Source organism: Drosophila novamexicana, unplaced genomic scaffold, assembly GCF_003285875.2.
Source record: "Drosophila novamexicana strain 15010-1031.04,08,12 unplaced genomic scaffold, DnovRS2.1 tig00000387-arrow-pilon, whole genome shotgun sequence".
In the NCBI taxonomy this organism is placed as follows: domain Eukaryota; kingdom Metazoa; phylum Arthropoda; class Insecta; order Diptera; family Drosophilidae; genus Drosophila; species Drosophila novamexicana.
In genome coordinates, this window is record NW_020824800.1 from 5,399,760 (window position 1) to 5,420,005 (window position 20,246).

The 20,246-nt window shown below is 39.9% G+C and overlaps 1 protein-coding gene across 2 annotated transcripts in view; it reads left to right on the forward strand.

Moving 5' to 3' along the window:
- Positions 1 to 18,913: 18,913 nt before the first annotated feature.
- Positions 18,914 to 20,246, forward strand: part of LOC115759739 (CUGBP Elav-like family member 1) — a 55,574-nt gene continuing 54,241 nt past the window's right edge. For both annotated transcript variants that reach the window (XM_030700775.1, XM_030700778.1), the window contains exon 1: positions 18,914 to 19,118. In XM_030700775.1, the coding sequence (XP_030556635.1) occupies positions 18,932 to 19,118 (187 nt within the window). In that variant the 5' untranslated portion in view covers positions 18,914 to 18,931. The remainder of the gene's footprint in view (positions 19,119 to 20,246) is intronic.

The window sequence follows — 20,246 nt, forward strand, 5'->3', positions numbered from 1 at the left end:
GGTAAATGGCGTGAGGGGGAGGGGGAGACGGAGTGGGGGTGGGGTTTGTGGCAAGTGTATTTCGGTTGCTGCTTAAACTTCGCCTGCCTCGCCTCGACTGCGTCTGTGTGAGTGTGTGTGTGCGCTTGCCTTGGGGCGCTGTGAAAACTTAATCCTTTCGCTGCACAACGGACCAAGCTCAAAGTCAAACAAACAAGCCGAAGCGACTGCCAAGGGACGTAGAGGGGCAGTGCAGTTGCGGGGAGTAGGCGGCAACTAGTTCTTAAGCTGCCACACAACATTTGCGAGCCAAGTATTTAAGCCATTTGCGCTAATGAATGCGGTCGCGCATTTTTAAGCGTACCCAGCCGAGTGGGTGGCTCTGGCTGCCGGCTGCCGGCTGTCGTGGTTTGGGTGGCGCCCAAAGTTTTAGCCCGAAAGTTTGCTGCGGCTCGCCGCTGCTTTTAACTTATTCGAAGCACGTGCAAAATTATGCTTGCAGTTCTGCCAAACCCTCGCCCCACCCAGACGAGCCACTCGCCTATTTTTATACCCTCAACTCATAGAAAATGTATAAATGAGGGTAATATGCTTTTGTGTGAATGTAATGTGCATACAGTATATGCACATTTTCGATTAGGACGACAAGCTGATTCGATCTAATCATATCTTTCTACCTATCCGAATTGTGGACTTGAAATCTGAAAAACCTTTCTGAATACTCTTGTATATTATTGTATTAGTTCTTGTATACTAAGAGATATATGCCTATCATATTTATTTGATATCTCCTAAAATTCCATTTAATATAATAATAATACATTTTGAGAATAGAATAGAATAGATCTCTTAAAGATTCTAATTTAATAGGAAATTATTAGGTGCTTTGGGCCTGGTCTGTAGATTCTCATAAGGCATACACAATTCAATTAGATAACACCTTTTGAATATCTTCCTTCATACCCCACATTATAATAATAGACATATTCGTAAGCGTGCACTTTTGTATGCATACACTTACGTATGCCATATTTAGGCCCATCAAATTTAATAAAGATCGGCTGGAGGAAGAAGAAGCATAGCCACTGCATAAAAAGTGAGGCTTGCGGAGTTCCTGCTCGTGTGTATAGAAGGAAGCTAGAATTAAGATAGAATAAGAGGACAGCTTGGCGTTAGCTCTAGGGCATCTCCTAGTCGAGCACTCCCCTTTATAGCATGCTAACTTGTTTTTGTGTTTAGCCGCTGATAATTTTTCGCCCGAGTTGCTTGAAGGGGTTCTTGGGGAACTTGTTGGAGGTGGCTGCGGCAACAGATTTGCCTTTTGTTGACGTCTTTTTACTGTCGGGTCGGTTGCTTTTGGCATATTTATTTTCTGTTTTATGCACTGCATATTTAGTGGCAATTTCTCTGGCGGATTTTGTGCTTAAATCTTTTGTTGCCCGCGGCAAGCAGCTTTGTAAATCGCGCTGTTTCGTCGCAATTAAAACGGTTTACGGCGTAGTCCAACACCCGGACAGCCATCAGCCATTGACATTCGGTTGTCAAGTGGCAAAAAAAAAATACAAATATATGAGCCTTGAATAATTGCACAGTGCTATTAATAATAGCCTTGCGGTGCGGTGCACCCGCACACACACGCACACACTTACACACACACAGACTTTGGCTGAAATGCTTTTGTTTTCAATTGCTATGAATTATGGTACATGTAATGATTATCAAATTGTTGATCCTTTTTTATTTTTTGAGAGAGCGAGAAAAAGGTATAATATATCAAAGTCTGAATACTCGTAGAGACGAAAAGGAAATAAATTGCGATCACAATCGGCAGTTTTCGGCGATTCAGCGATTCTTATAGAAACATTATAATTTAATAGTTAAAATAAAATTATTTACTCAAATATCCCAAAAGCCTCCAATTTAAAAACTGGGAAAAATCAGAGCTAAAAGGCGAACAAGAACAAATAAATAAATAATAAAATGAAATTAAACATAAGATTTCTAGCTTGCTGTTCTGCTCAGGAATATACACAAAATAAAATCATAATTTTATCCTTTCAAACATTACATATTTATCCAAAAAATTCCACACATGCGGCCTAAAAAATATAACAAAGTACGCAATCATTAAAAATTCTAGCCAAATTATTCACAATTTTATGCAATAGAATTTGTATATGAAGATATATATATGTGTGCACATACTTGGATTATGCACGCCCACATCTACACAAACTAGCTGACCCCACAAAGAGATGTGGGAGGGTGGAGGGGGCGTGGTCGCTGTCGAGCTAATGAGCGTTTAATCCAACTGACAAAATGTCAAGGGAACACTTAGAGAAGTCACCTCCACGGACAATACGGCAAAACAAATGAGGGGAGCGCACATTAAAAATAAAAGATAAACATCGGTTTGGACGCTTGTTGCGACAGCTGCAGGCGAGGGTGCGGGGGGAGGTAGTGGAAGAAAGAGAGAGAGAGAGAGAGAGAGAGAGAGAGAGTGAGAGAAATGCTGAGATTTTTACTAAATATAAATAATAATTTCTTTTTTATTGCTTGTTAGAAATACGAAAAAAAAACATAGCTAGATGCCGTCAAGCTAGAGCACACAGCAGGCGTTCTTTCTCACTTGCTCTTACTACTGTGCCTCTCCCTCTTCTACTCACCATCTTCTCTCTTTTTCACACTCTTTCTCTCTCTCTCTCTCTCTCTCTCTCTCTTACTCTTACTCTCTCTCAGAAGCAAATTGATAACGACAGACGCCTCTTTGAGGCAGCAAGTAAACAGAGCAGCAAATGCAGAAAGAAAACCTAACCAAAACTCAGCCACACCGGCAAAAACAACAACAATAACGGCAACACAACATTAGCAATAATTTGTTGCTAATTTCAGTTTTGATTGAAATTATGTTCAACATGCAAAAGTGTCGTCGTCTTGGCATAGCCCAAACCAAGTCGTCGCCCACCTCAGAACCCTGCCCCACAAACGCGCCGCGCCTCCACTTTATACAAAATGCTCAAAAGCTGAAAATGAATTAATCTCTAAATGAATCCAACGGCCAGCAACATGCACTATAATTTATTTTGTTGCCATTCATTTTTTGTTGTTATTTCTTAAATATTATTTATATATTTATTTGATAATTCGGAAAAGTGATTTTTCGCAGCGTTGGCGTCGACGTTGTTGTTGTTGCTGTTGTTCTTGTTCTTGTTGTTGTTTTTGTTGTTGTTGCTGTTGTTGCTGCTGTGCTGTGCTCTGTGGGCTCCATGGACTGTCGGCTGTCAAGTCGATTGGCTCAGTGCTCACTCGGACGTTGTCAGCGCTGCTCCTCGCAAAGAGAAGTCTTCCTCAGCGTCCAACGCAGTCGTCCGTCGTCTGTCGCCCTCGTCTCCATTTGCATCTTAGCCGGCTGTCGCGTTGTCGCGTTGTCGTTGTTGTTGTGTGGGCAGCGCCCACATGTGCATGTACTCGGCATTATATATGATATTAAGCATGCATATATATCTATACAGTATATAGTTTATGTGGCCCAATGCGTTGCTTTTGGAAATCATGTCACTTGCAGTGCGAAAATCTTGGCTAAAAGTGCAAAGTGGCCAACAACAACAACAAGTGTTTACTGTGCGCGTTCGTATGTATATTTAGCGGCAAAGTCTGAGTGAAAATTATGGAAAATCTGCAACAACAACCCAAAGTCTGAGCAAGTGCCAAAAAATATTTATGCGGAATAAAAAAAAATATATATATTAAAAAAGTCAATAAAAGTTCAAAACACAAAAGTCCAGTTCGAGTGCGCAGCGATCAACACGCCAACTGTTTATTTTTATTGTTTGTTAATGTCGTGTGCGTGTATCTGTATCTATAGCTGTGCGCATCTGTATCTGTGAGCGATCGCTTTGTGTCAACTGAAAGATTTGACCTCGCACTTCACCCATCAAGCGAATTAACAGCATCGCAAGAGGGGTGCAAGGCGTGGCGCACTAGCTCGTCATCGTTTGTGTCGAGCCCCCCCGATCTCCGGAATAGCCGCCCCCTGCCAGAGGCAATTTGTCACACAAAGAAATCATTCAACTTGCTTTGCGCGGAAGTCTTTCGCATAATAGTTCCAATTCCCAATTGCAGTCAAGTGAGCTTCTACTCGCTAAAGTGAATGCGAAGTGGTCCCTAGATAAAGATAAAGCTGCAGAGAAATATTTGTGTACAACAGCTAAATTATAAAAATTATGAAAATATTCAATAAATAGCTGAGCTTTCACAAGGAACATGGAACAATTTTAAGGTAATTGTTCAGCAAAATTTAACAAGAGGCAAGTATGAGTGCTTTAGTCGGACGCGCCCGACTAGAATATACCCTGCAATCAGCCTGCCTTGACAATCAATATATCTTTCTTCTAAGCATATATTCTATACATAAACCTCTAGGAATAGGAATATTTGTATCTATATATATAAACACCATCTTGAATCGCAGATGACTGCTTCTCCCATCTTCACTGGATTCAGAACATAAAACTTAATAGGGATTTAAGTTTTTATTAGAAACAAACAAATCTGACATTTATGATCAACTGCTTAAGTGAGCTTATCCCAGCCAACGATATGTGTATATATATCCAGTAACTTGATAGATCGCATTCCAAAATGCCCCAAAGTGAAATTTTTGCATCAAACAGGCAATTTGCGAATATTTATGTGCGTTTCGCAAGGCGGCAACATCTGCGCCGAAATTGTCGAACTAAAATAGTCGACATTGAAATAAAATTAGCGCAGCCGGCATTTTGGGTATCCAAAAATAGCCAATAGACATGTTATTAATTGATTTTTGGACAAGTTATACGTGTGCTCGAGCAGCTGCCCAAAAAGCTGCCCACCTCCCACCATGATAGTCTATATAAACTATGCTCTATATATAAGCTTAATGATTTGGTGATAATATTTGGCAGGCGATTTCCGCTGTGAAAGCTGACAAATCAAATATCAAACAGCTAAAAAACAAGCTGCTCAGGTAGCTATGTATATATATAAATGTATATACCAAAATATATATGTGTATATATATATCTTTATGGAGTGAATGCTTAGTTTCTAATGGCCTTAATTTTCTTGACAAACTTTTCTGTTGATATTTATGCGAGACGCTCATTAAATTTCCCAGAGTTTTCCAGGCGGCCGCATTTATAACTCAGGCATCAAATCAATTCCATTTTTTCTTCTCTCTCTAGAGCTGTTTTGTGTCAGTTGGCAAAATCCAATTAAAATGAATGGCACAACACACACACACCGCACACACACACACAGAGCCGTGTCAAGAGCGCAAAACTAAAGCAATTTGTTTGGGCTGATTCTATGGTTTTTGGGGTTTTGTCATTACGGTCAATAATTACCGCAAGCATGTCAACCGAAATTATTGCCCAGATAGATTTTCAAATACATTCACCTCGGATTCGAGGGTTTTTTGGTGAGTGTCCGTGTGTGTGTGCGCGTGTATGTGTGTGGGGAAATCCCTCCGTTTGCCGCTTTTGGGGTTTAAGTGTCCGGCCATGTGTTGCAGTCAAACCGCAGGACTCGAAACTCTCCGTAAGGTGGACTGCGGACTTGCTGTGCGCTCTGCCGGAAATAATTACTCAGCTTGGCTTTCTTAAGGGTTTCAGCCCATACACACAGACCTACACACACACAGTCGCACTCACACCCGTCCACACACATTTAATTTATATTATATGTGCTTCCTTTTGTCTGGCATTTGCTTTGCTTTGCTCTCACTCACACTTCCACTCGCTCCCTCTCTCTCTTTCACTCAGCCTTTTAATGCTGCCCATTTTGTTTACCTGCAACAGGGGGGCAACTTTATTAGTTGTTGTTGCTGTTGTCACTGCAGTCGCTTGTCAGTGCGCTGTCTTATTTGTTCGTGTGGTTGGTGCTGCTATTCAACCACTAAACTGTGTTGTTGGCTTTTGTTACATTCGAACCACATTTTCGTGGTTGCCGCATCTTCGATTTTACATTTTGATTTCTCATAATATTATTTCAGCTGCGCCTTGCTGCCTTAGTATTGCCTTGGCCTGCCAGTTGAGATACATTTTAAGATACATTTTAAAGTTGAAAGTTTGATGCGAACGAAAGTTTTGCAGTTGGCATAGTTTGCCAATTAGATGAAAGTTTAGTTACTGACAAGCACACACAATCACACACACACACACACACACACACAGACACACCCATGCACACACACATTAGGCAAGTGCGCTCTAGCGTTCTAATAAAAAAGTATCTTTGGTCGATTTATTGCTCTTTTGGCCACAATTCACCTTTTGCTTGCAGCTCGTGCGTATAAATTATTTAATATTTCTTCTTCATTTTTTGTTTCTTGCCCAACTAACACGCTTAACAGCTCAGCAGACAGACAGCCAGGTGTGTGCACCTTGACTGACCCACAGCTCGGCTCGAAACAATTGCTCAAAATACAATTCAATATTGATTGCTGGGCGGCAAATGAAAGGACATGAAAAATCGAAATGTGGGCGAGCTAGGCCGAGAAAGGATTACAACTTGCGACAAGTGCAATGAATGGCCAGCAGATACAGATACAAATACATGCACACAGACACAGATACATTTACGAACTGTGTGTATGTATTTGGTATAGCTGTGATTTAATGCTACCATTCTTTAATGTAGCTCATTTAATGTAGCTCACAGGGCTGTGCTGGCTAATGGCTGGAAGTATATTACAATTATGTGTATCTAAAGTCACAGATTAGATAAATTGTTAAACAACAAAAGGGGAACCAACAGATAAGAAAAATTGATATATGAATATGTTTCTAACCATATGAAAACATTTCTCATGGCCGCATTTTGTACATATTTGAGGCTGTTCTACATAGGAATATATTATTATATGTCTAAAACTGTTATACACTAATACACTAGCAATATTTAAAATATTAATAAGTACACAAACAATTCAAATTTCATCAATAAAACAACTCTCTAAGTATATTAAAGTGTGATACAACTTTTATAAATAATTACATCTATTAAGTGTTATATTTTATGTGCGATTTTGTGCTATTCTGTCTGAATTGTTTTTTTTTTTTGCTGTACATATACAAAGACACTTATGCTTTCATATACTGCGCATTTCTAAAAGTATTATACAAAAAAGAAGTGTTATACAGCTGTCCTATTCGAATTAAATCTTTTTCCTAATGCTGTAAAAAGCTTTAAGCTTTGACTCTGATTTTCTTTTATCCATCTCTCAAAAGACAGAACTGTTATACAAAATAAATATCAAACTTAGAAGAGTTATATGCAATTCAAACAGTTATCTGTTATGCTCATGTTTATTTATTATCTGCAATCCTTTTTTGAGGAAATACTACTGTTATACGTAGTAGCAGTTGCTCATGTGTATTGCAACTGTTGTACGAAATTGGACACCGTTTTCTTTGCTGTTATACAAAAAATCAACTGACATAAGTCAAAGGAGCCATGGAAAAGTGTTATACAAATATTATGTACAAATTGGGGAATCTAATTTCATTTAATTATGTATCTGTATGTAATATTTGTAAGCTCCACCCCATTATATCGTCAAAAATATAGGCTAATTACCTGACTGTATGCAATGTATAATTAAATATCCGTTTTTCACATAGCTTACACATTTGATGTAATCGCTTTGCTATATAATTATGTCCGGAAGGGGGCAATACCGATATACATATGTAAAGTAAGACATATTTTCCACTAAATGGTCGCACATTATTTAGCCATAGCCAAAGGCCGAGCAATATTTGATGTGTGTCTCTATGTGAAATACCTGTGTGCCCTATGTGCCCGATTGGGTATTGAGTCGTTTGTATATGTATATATATATATATAGAGAGAGAGAGACTTGGCTCTAACCCTTGTCTGTTATGGCCACGTTCTGAACTGCTGTGCGGTCACACGAATGTAAGCCAGCCCCCCGCCAATCCTTCTGCCCGTACCACTTCAAACTCATCGATACTTTGGATACTACGTGGCCTGGCCATTGGTCTCTTTATTTTTCCAGGCTGTCCACAACACAGTAGCCTTCGCAGTGTGTGTGTGTGTGCGCGCGAGTGGTATATCTATATATATAGAGCAACTCCCACACATATTGCGGTCCGTGCATGAGTTTAGTTTATATTTATGAGCATTATAGTGCGGATATATCGACGCGCGAGTTACGAGCAGAGCAATTGCAGCGGTATTTCAATTTCGATTTCAGTTCTTGGCCATGTTTCGGTCTTTCGGTTTATCGTTTCGTCACGCGCTGATAAGAAAATGTGAATGGCCATAAAAATGCGAATGCATATCCCTATGACAGATTGCCATATAGATTTGGGCCGAAAACTTCGGTATTGTGTGTGTTAGTGAAGTTCATTTTATTTGAGTTTCCATTACCTTTTGCTCTGAGTCAGCGCTTGATAAGCGAATGTCAATTAAAATGCGAGCAACCTGCAGAAAGTGCACTTGGCTTGTGGCACAGATAAAAACTTAAGAAAATAAACAAATGAAAACAAATCTCGAGTCAACGGTAGCACAGAGAGAGAGAGAGAGCGACAGTGAGAGCAGAACACAAGAGACATCTCTTTAGGCGACAGGCAAATGTTTGCTCAAGATAATACACAGATAGTGAGAGAGTGGGAGAGAGAGAAGTAGAGAGCGAGAGAATTGAGAGCAAATCACTATCGCAGTTTACCTGCCTGTGGACTGACAACAATCAGCGAACAATTATGCGATAAGCGCATTCTTATCAGCCAAAAGATAACACGCACACACGGCAAGCGCATGTGTGTGTGTGTGAGAATTGGATTCACTGAGTGTGTGAAAATAATTATGAAATCAATTTGTTTTCGGAGCTCTTTTAGTTGCCTTTCGCTGGCCAAGTCGTGCGGTTCGAGCATATAACTCGCGAGTGCATTATCATTATCAGCTTTGATCGAGTAACTGTAACTGTATCTATCTATATCTGTGTATCTGTATCTGTAAAAAGTGTGTGTGTTAGATATTGATATGATGGCATGTCGCGTGTGCAACTGAGCATATGTTAACTATAAAGCAAAGTTCACTTGACCAGTGACCAGCAAACACGGCCAAAGTGCTTGAGATACATTTGTATCTTTGAGATACTTGCGTAAGCTACAGCGATCTATAGCCATACGTAAGTATAGCATTTTCAGCGATAATGCAAAATCATTGTATAGACATTAATTACTAGTGCTCGCAACTGTTATACTAGATCTAACTGTCATACAAACTGTTATAAAACGGGTTTACGCTGAAGCACTTTTGCTTTCTGAAGTACTCCGAGACAATTAATTTTTAATGACATTGTTTAAATTGTTATACTAGTTAAAGCTGCTTTACAAAGTGTTATACAGCAAACTATACGTAGAATATGGAATGATTTTACTTTTTTTTGCGGCAGCAGCTGAAACATGACGAAATTGTTTCCATGTTTTATAGCTAAAAGATAACAGCTGATTAACTAGCTAAACTCACAGTTGCAGGTAGAGCTCTATTTGCCTTTGGATATAGCACAGCGCGTAGTTTGTCCCCCAAAAATAAAAAGAAACTGAGCGAAAACAAACTCAATAAAAACCCACTATACAAACATATACAACACACTAGATAAGATAAGGAAAACTCGCTCAACAAGTGAATGAAGCTGACACAGGCCAACGGCACACACATGCATGTACACATATGTGCACCGTAGTGTAGTGTAGTGTAGTGTAGTGCAGTGTAATGTCAGTTAGTGCCACGCACCCCAGGATATTGCCTTGCAGCGCCTGCTGACATGTGATTCTTATATAGAGTGCAAGTTGTGAGATGTCAACGGCAGTGTCACTGTCACAAAACAGAGACAATAAGAGAGAGATAGGGACAGAGACAAAGACAGGCATATAAACATAGAAAGAGAGAGAGTGAAAGAGACGGGCTATGCAAATTTGGGTCAGGCCTAAGAATCACTTGCCTACATTTGCATACTTTGGGCACACAGTTTGATTATCTCAGTGACTGTGTGCTGGTTGCTGCAGGGCGAAGATTAGGTCAGGCACAAAGGAGGGGGAGGGGGAGCTGATGGCAAACTGTGCAAAATATTGTCACTAAAGTTAATTAAAAAACAGCCAGAGGCCAAAGGCACAAAATATTTACACACACACAGATACGCACATGACAGAGATAGTATGGCAAACCCTACCCCTAATGGCTTTAATAAAAATGTCAGGCTAGGAGTGTGGTAAAGGGGGTATATTTTGTCTCGGCTGCAGGGGTTGGCGCTCTCGTCGTCTGCCTGTCAGCACGCTGCGTGTGCAAACAAAGGCAAATAAATAGAAAAGAGATACTCAATAATCAATAGATAAATAAAATTACAAGGTGACAGCAACAGCTGCAGCAGCAGCCACGAGGATAACACAGCTGCCACCGCTGGGTGTCTGCCCGTGCCACGTTAAGGCTGCAGGAGCCGCAGCAACCCGACAACGTTAACTGCTCATAATGCAGCAAAAACAACATAGAGAGTAATGTGAAATCTGTGCATAGCACGCCGACGTTGAAATGCTCTAACATAGCTGAAGCCAAATGGGGAGTACTTTATTCATGAATTGTTTAGCTAGCTTATTTAATATATTTTCTGAAGGCATTTCGCTCATCCTTTCGTTTAATTAAACAAATTTGAGCACGTTTGCCTGACAATTTGTGACTGTCACAGGCCATTTTAATCTATGTTGCAAATTCTTTTAGAAATCGCTGTACTCAAAAGTCCTATGCTCAAGCTCTTTCAATTTGAATGTTCTGCTCTACATTAACTCTTTATTATGCACATTATTATTTAACGTATTGGATAAAGTTACAAATTTTGTATTGAGTTAAGCACTGGAATCTCAGGTCTGCGGCTTAAATATTAATTTGTTGTTATAAACTCGCGTGCGATTCGATCGCCGACTCGAACCGCGATACAACATTAACAATCTTTCTAGGTCTTAGACAAAAAACAAAGTTTAGCAGAGCATAATTTAAATTTTCAAATCAATTTCGCTGCTCCAAAACGTTAACTTTTGCAAGCTTTATATGAAACTTAGGGTATCTAAATACCCTATATTAGTTATATATATATATATATATATATATATATATATTGTATACAACAGGCATTGGCGTCGCTGTTGTCGTCGACATCGTTTGATGGCGCTGGATAAGCGTGTGGCAACGTGGCAGCAGAAATGCCGCTGGCAAACCGAAGCTGGCAGCCCAGCAACAACAACAACAGGAGCAATAAAAACAACAACACACACACACACAACAAGAATCTTCTGTTGGTGGGGTGCAACAAGCGTTTCACGACACGTTGCCAGTTGCCAGCGTCTGGCCAAGTGAAGCGGACGCCAAAAAAAAAAAAAACAAAAAAACAAAATAATAAATGAAAATCAACGAAAATAGAAAAGCGCGAAAATATGCGAGCGTTGCAATTTATTAAAAAATAATAGATATGCCAAGAAGAAGCGCATGCAAGTAGCCAGGTTAAAGTATCTACAAAATTTAAAGTGCATATTTGTTGAGGAGTTGCGTATACGCCATGTAAAACGCGTTGAAATTTTCAAGGGGCACACAAACAGAGCATAATCATGCTAATCTCGCAAAAGGCATAAGTGTATGTGTATGTGTGTGTGTGTGTGTGTATGAAGCGCGTTAATTAAGGCGGCCATGCCTGTGGCCAGCCAAGTGCAACAACAAATAATTTGATTTCAATTTAACTAATTAGCTGGGGCCTTCAACATAATGGCTGAGCGCTCAGTCTGAGCTCTTACAGTACATACATATATGTATATATATATATATATATATAAGTCTGTGTGAGTGTGTGTGCTTGGAGCACTCAAATGCTTATCTGTTTAGCGGCAGCTACAAGCATGTTTGGCTTACATGGCCACTCCACTGTCCATGTGCATGTGTGCGTGTGTGTTAGCGCTTTATCAAAGCCAAGCACTTGAATGCAGACAGTCAAGTGGCCCGTCACTGCGGTCAGTCTGTCAATATGCGTCCATTGAAATGCGCTTAGCTATGCAGCTGCAAGCCGGGCCTGGCCGGGCGATGTAGGGGGAGAGGAAGTGCTCAATTTGGTAGCCATTTTGAATGTGGTTACACTGCGCACCACAAACAAAAAAATTCAAAAAAATTGAATAAAAGCCCATTTTGTTTAGCTGTGCGGTTGCTGTGTTATAGTTGTGCTGAATTATTTAATTAAGCACTCAAATTAATTTTAATTAAATTATCTATGACGTGCACTTTATTCAAACGTAAAGTATTATTGCTTTGTGTTGCATCAATCCAGAGTTTCTTTGATTTTGCAATTGTTAGAGCTTAATTTGTGTGCGAAGTAATAATTACAATTGGTTGAAGTATGTACTTTTCATTTATATTAGTTTTTAATGGAAAGCGAAAAAAAATGATTGTATATGAAAAGGGTTTCCAACTTACCTGAATTTTAGTTAATTCTTCACGGTTTCTGTCTGATTTAACGTTGTATCCAGTTTCTTATCTATTGTCCGCATATGTTACAGAGTTAATATATCTGAGAAAAAATTAAAAATAATTAAAAAAAAGTCTAAAAATCAAATATTTAAAATATTAATAAAATTAATTATAATAGTAGCAATAATAGTAATAACAACAGTAATAAAAATAATGATGATAATAATAAAATAATTATCATAATTATGATAATAATGATGAAATAATAATAATAATAATAATTATAATAACATTAATAATAAAGAGAATTATAATAATAATAATAATAATAGTACATATCAGCTGAATTTATGCACTTTTAGTTTTAAATAGTTCCAATCTCCATCAGAATTAAAATGATATAAAATCAAAAAACTTTTTCAAATCTGGCCAATTATCAACAGCATTTGCACATTTACAATAAGTAACTCATCCGCGAATTTGAACACCTCTTACAAGTTGTTGAATTAACAAACAATTATATTTTATAATTTAATTACAGAACAACCCACGGACTGTGCAAGTGCAAAGTGCTGCTCGATGCGCAAAGCAAATGAAAATTAAAAGAAAAATAAATAAATAGAATAACAAAAAATAGTAAAGTTTTTAGTGAGAGATAAAACTGTGATAAGCAAAACGAGCAAAACGAGGCAAAACGCGCTGCGGAGCAATTAAATGCGAGATAATATACAATTTTAATAAAAGTAAAACCCGCAGCAAATTAAAAAGGAAACGTCGCCAAATGCAGCAGCAGCAGCCGCAGCAGCAGCAACATCAACAGCAGCACTAAAAGTAATTAGCGTCAGCAACAGGGGAGAGCGACAGAGAGAGAGAGAGAGAGAGAGAGAGAGAGAGAGAGAGAGAGAGAGAGAGAGAGAGAGGGAGAGAGCGGGCAATAATAATAAAAGGTGAAATAAAACAAATGATGTTGCAATCTTTGAAACTGCGCGCGGATAAACTAAGCGGCATTCCAGCAACAACAGCAACAACAACAACAGGCAACACTGCGGCAACTGTTGAGGCAGCAACAGCAACAATTACAGACACAACAATAACAACAACAACGACGATAACAACAACAGCAACAACAATGCTTACAACAGCACCTGTTGCACATGTCGCTAATGGTATGGCCAATGGCAGCAGTCTCTATAACGGCAGCAACAGCACTAACAATTTAAATACCAATAACAATAACAACTTGCAACAGCAACAGCAGCAGCAGCAGCAGCAACAACAGCAACAACCAGCAAAGTATTTAGAAAATCTAACGCCCGCAACGGGCGCCATTGCAACGGCAACAACTTTTACAGGTGCTGCTAAAAGTTTTCATCCATATTTGCGGCCCAGCAGCAACATACCAACAGCAGCAACAGCAACAGCAGCAACGACAATGACCAAAACTGCTGGCGGCGTTGGCGTCGGCGTCGGCATGTCGACAACATTGTTTGAAACACTTTTGCACAACCAAATAAATTCCAATGCAACTACAGCCGCTGCCGTTGTTGCCGCCATGCCAGCAGCAGCAACTGCAGAGGCAGCGCCAGCAGCAGCAGCAGCAGCAGCAACCACAGCACCAGCAGCAGCAGCACCAGCAGCAGCAGCAGCAGCTGCTGCGGCATCGACGCTGCTAAATTCCAGCATTAATTCCAGAACTTCATTAGCCGACCAAAGCGCCGGCGGCGCCGCAAATTGGTAAGTCACGCCCCTCGGCCCCCGCTCCCCCCTCATTCACCCTGCTTCCCAGCACCGCCAACTGCGTTGGTTTTTTCTCTCTAATGACTGCAAATTGCATTCGAATGATTTGTTGTTTTGGCCCAGTCGCTTGGCTTGGCCGCAACTTTTTTTGATGAACAGCTAACGCAGTAAAGTATGCTACAAATATACACAGCTGTTGTTGGACTAGGTTCAGTTGCTGTTAAACCAGCTGCTTGTCGGCCTGTTGTGATATCTGACTTTCAGACAATGTTAATGCATTTATAAAAATGTATTCAACTACTCTACTTAGTTTAACCCTTCTTATAGAACTGGGCAGGTTTTTCACTTGAATTTCTTACTAAGCCAGAGGTTTGAGAGAAAGATCAAGTTGAGCAAGCCAGGTGATTTTTATAAAATGGACTTATCCAATAGAAATTACTTATTGAAAATGAATCGATAACACAATCGATAACATAAAAGCAGACCAAACTGACAGAAAAGTTGCGTTTTCTTTAGACATTTTCAAACACCACATCTTCGCTATCTCACAGCTTGAATGCAAAAGCAATGCAATTGTTATACATATGGGGAAAAAACAGTTCATAATCCTTTATAGTAGCTAGTTTCTGCGAGTGCAGAGTGGCCAGAGTTCTCTTCAAGCCCTGTCTACTGTAGTTAGAGAGTTTTCAAAAGAAGACAGACGGACGGAGTTGTCACTCTCGTTACAGCTCTTGTCATAGCTGTTGGTACAGCTCTCATTTTGGCGTAATCAAGATGATTTAAATGCAGTTGACTCTTGTTATCTACCTACTTTTCAATTAACGCACTTTAAACAATTGCAAAATAAATGATCATGGGATTTATGTTTGACTGAAAAGCCATTGAGCTATAAATAACCCCCATTCCAGCCCTTCATTTAGGTGCGGAATGTGAATGCTGTTTTAATGAAAAAATAAAAGTTCAATTCAAATTAATTCTGCAGCCCTTTTCCCAAAGCATTCTTCAACTCCTTTCTTCATAAGACGCCTTAGATGTGCTTATTGAAAGATAACAATTATACATAAATATATATGTATTTATATATATATATTTATATGCATTCGAAAAAGGCGCATTTGAATGGAAGTGTAGCCCATGTCGCGGGCTGCATAGCGAAAGTCGAATAATTTAGCTAATTTCTTATCAATTTGCATATTGGCTAGATATAAATTTCAATTTCCTTTTTGCGAAATGCCAGTCCCGCGCTATCAAATTTCAAATTGTGATGCCGTGCCCCGCTGCGTCATTTTCCATTACGACAAGTTCCTTTGCCCGGAAATTATAAGAGAAAAAAAGGGAAAGAAGCAGCCGCAGCCTCAGTCGCAGCAGACGAGAAGAGAAATGTCCATTTGGTTGGCAGGCATTTTTGAAGCAGCGTGCGCCCCCAATCGAATCGATTCAATTAAAATAAGTGACAACGTGCCGAGTGAAGACTCTTTGGCCTGACTTGCTAACGATAATTGGCATTGCATTAAGTTTATTAATTGGCATTGGAGTGAGGCCAATGGGCATCAGGTCTCAGTGTCATCAAGCATATAATGCTAATGATCATTGACAGCCGCTGGTAATTATAACAAAACATTGATAATGATGATGATGTGGTCGATAAGACAACGTGACAAACTGATATGCAGGCATAAGCCCATAACAAAACCCTAGATTCCCAGTCCCACGTTGGGCGCCCGAGGCTTCCCTATTTTTCTCAACCATCTCTTTCTTGCTCTCATTCGCGGTTTGTTTTTTTCCCAGCGTGTTGCGCTGCCATTAAATAATAAAGCAAGAATATTAAATTTATGTTGGGTCATTTTTATGCGCCTGCCTCTGTGCAACTGCCCAACGTGCCACCCTTTGCAATCGCGCCTCGCTGTGTCTCACTGGCGTCCTCTATCTTTTGCCGGACTGTTTGTTTTTGTTGTGACAGGCGCGACATAACAAACTGCCATCATCAATTAAATGCCACGTCACGGCTTTGTCGACGGCAACGTTGACGCGGTAGGCGTGGTCGTAAGGGCGCCGCGTTGAGCTGTCCATTGAGCTGAGGCCGTGCGATAGCATCTAGAGCAGCAGCAGGAACAGCACCAGAGCAGCAGCATCAACTTGAATATCGTCGCATGTGGCATGAGCCGCAGCAATCCAACACCTGCTCCACAGCAGCAGTAGCAACAACAGCTGAAGCTGTGGCAAATCCCAGTGTGCGCCCACCGCAGGCAATTTTCTCATTAAGCTGCGGCCCATTTAAATGAAACTGAATTAGTAATGCGAAGAAAGCCGCCGAGGCGCAGCCTGCAGAGCAACTGTTGCCGGCGCAAGTAGATGCTGTCGCCTTGCCTCTGGAGAGCTGATATTCCCGCTGATGGATTCCCCAGGCGGCTGTGCGACTTTGAAAGCGAAATAATTGCCTACGGGGCAACAGCGACACCTGTCGCGCTGCCTGCCCTAACACACCGCGCGCCCCCCGCCCTCCCCCCTCTCCTAACTTCAGGTATATACTTAAAGCGCGCGCCAAAAAGTAGGCAACAGAAAATTGTCTGGCAAATGCGTGCGACGCGCAGATTTTGATTTATGCCCGCCAGGCAGCTCTAATACCCTGTTGGCCTCGGCTTAGACTAGGCTCGCTTTGGCTGTCCCGCCCCATTTGGCCTACTTTGCATTTGACTTGTGGGCAATATTTATCACCTTGACACTAGACTATTTGGCAGCGACACGCTCCGCCTCTAATAGATTAAGTTCGTTTTGTCATTTGCCGCCTCCGGGGACGCACGACGAAAGTGGGCGTGTTACCATCTGACACCCATAGTGAGAGCGAGCGAGAGAGCTTCGTTAGCTCGTAAATTTAGAAGGCAGTTCATAAATGCTGTCTGGCTGAAAGCGAAATTAAGCTAGATAGCATCTGAATTGGATAATATCCGGAATAGCTGAGCTTTATTTACTTAACTACGCAGCGCTTTTAAAATAGATCGGGAGATAGCTTTAAATTGTGTTGTCGCACAAGAAGTCGCAACACTTGAATTATTCACTGCATAAAAAATCTAGATAAATGCTGTCAATGGAAATTACTAAGTGATATTCCGATATCTTATTATTAAATTTCTTAGAAATCTTCAGAAAATGTATTTTTGTTTTTTATATAATTAATTTCAGAAGATTCTTGACTAATTGCTGGAATAACTAAGTGAGGGATATCTAAAAGATTTCTTTATTTAATCCCTAAATATGTTTTCCTCAATATATGAGAGATATATGCAGCATAGTCAAGCGGCAAGCTATTGTCGAGCGTTAATTTCAGAAAAGCTAAGCTAGATGAAACAATTTATAATTCCAAAAGATTTTAGTAATAACTAGATTTAGATAAATTTCAATTAAATCAATTTTACAGCATCTTGAGCTTTCAAACATCCACCAATACTTGAGTTATATTCAATATTAAATCTTTTAAATGCACATGCCCTAGTTTTTAACTTTAGTCTTAAAACACTTTTCTCATGGCTAATTAGAATTGTTTTTCCTTACACCACCCCAACACAGTTCGATTCTGTAATACTGAAAAGCAATTAGATTTTCAAATTTATTGCCTGAATTGCTTGACAGCTTCAGCTTATTGGCAAGTGTGCTGCTTGCGTTTGTTGTGGCTAATTGTGTTGTTTCAGCATTTATTGTTGTTGTTGTGGTTGTTGTTGACATCAACCAAAAGTCAATTTTGTGTGCCATCAACAACACCCAATAAACCGCAAATATATATAGAGAGGGAGAGAGAGAGAGAGAGAGAAACAACAAAACTTTTCGGGCATTACACAAAAACGCAAGTGAAGAATCCAAATGACCCCAAAATGGACCATTCAATGCATTGCCAGCTACTCACACTTCAGCAGGAGCCCACACACACATTAACACACACACACACTTACACACACACATGCGCGCGCTGGTCAGCCACAGAACAAAGTAAAAACGTTTACAACTTTTTAGATTAGATTAGTTTGCTAATAACAATTAGTATTTGTATTTTATGCACTGCTCACTGCTTGTCTATATACCGCTCTCTCTCTCTCTCTCTCTCCCTCTGTCTCCTTGTACACGTTCCATACAAACACCCTCTATACTAGCCCCATTCTCCCCACGCCATTCGACAAGCAAGCATTGTTGTCCTGCTTATTGTTATAACCTTGCAGAGGGTTCTATAATTATGTCATGATATCTGGGACGCTTAGAAGAAGAAATCTGCGATAAGGAATATATATATATATATATATGTATATATATAATAATAATATATAATCATGATCAGTATTAACAGCCAAGTCGATCAAGCTGTTTGTTTCTATGCAACATATAGTTGACATAGAATCCTCAGTCAACAAGGGCATTTGATCTTCGGCGTGCCGAAAATAGTTTTCTTTTTTGTTTTTATGGTCATTAGCAAATGAAGTTAGAACAGAGAGTGAGAGAGAGATAGAGAGAGGGGGGTAGGGTAGCTGGGTTGTTTAAGCCATGTCCAATATGTTGGCCATAAAAGTTCAATGGAATTGCCGGGCAAAGTTTTTGGCCAACATAGATATGGATTTGTGTGTTCGCGTGATTTATAATGACTTTATTTTCGCATTGCAGCGACTCAAATGGCGCTGAGGAGCCTCAGCTGGCGATGGAGGCCATTAAATGCGAACCGGATGCAATGGATACCAACACAGTGGCCGATACGGAATCGGCCAAGGATCAGCCCGATGCGGACAACATTAAAATGTTTGTGGGCCAAATACCCAAGACCTGGGACGAGCTCAAGTTGCGACGCCTCTTCGAACAGTTCGGGCGGGTTCATACGTTGAATGTGCTGCGCGATAAGGTCACATCGATTAGCCGAGGTGAGTGCACACGCATACAAATGTGGGTATTAATTGGAACTGGGCCCCGGGCGCAGACCCGCTCAATGAATTTTTACGCTGCCCCATCAATTCGAAGTGCACCCTTTTAAGCCAGTCGTATGATGAGGGGGGCGAGTGTAATATGATTATGACGAGAGCACAACAACATTATGGCTAACACCTTCTACGGTCCAGAGCAGGTGTTGACTCGCACTTTTGCCGCCTGCTTTGCCCAGCTTAGACGGTAATTGGCCATAATTGCCACACACATACACGAACACACACGCACACTCGAGTTTTGGTTAATTCTATGGGGTATTTGAATAATTTGCACATTTGCTTGCAAACTTTTATGAAAGCTACAAATGGTATTATGCATATTTATGGCCAGGCGTGCTGTTGCCTCTCAATGATTGGATATACTTATACTTGCCGACCTTCTTTTTTTTTTTTTTGCCTTTGCACGTATGAGCAGATTAGGCTAAGAACACAACAAGAGTTGTTGTTGGGCCGGCAATAATGCTCTCGCAGTGAGAGTGAAGGTAGCCAAAGACGATTACACTTGATGCCGGGTAGTTGGGCTTTGCAGCTTTAGCTGCATCATAAATACATAATTTAGTTCAATCAATTTATATGACCTTATGTTTTATTGATAAAGAGAAAATACAATTTGTGGAGAAGTAAAACACAATGACATGAAAAGTACCTAAATAACCAAGTGTCGATTATTTCGGTTGATTTTCATATTAAATATGTTATCGATCGTACATATCTAATTGATTATACAATGTCAATACGTATTCAATCACAGATTGTATTCAAAATCGTTTACATATTATACAAGCCACAATCTTTATGAAATCTATAGTTTCAATATATTAGCAAATCTAGTCGTTATATTATCGACAGTATCGACAGTATCGATTATTGATTTTTCTTACAGATTCTCAAATTAGTAATTAATCGATCATTAGTATTCCATAATAACATCTTATTAATTATGTTATTACTGATTTAACGATCAAATGCAAGATCTATTGGTGTGAAGAATAGTTTCCTACACAGTTATTAGGTTTACCGATTGTCAAGTGTTGTAAAATGATAAATTATCGATCATTGTCTTTGTAC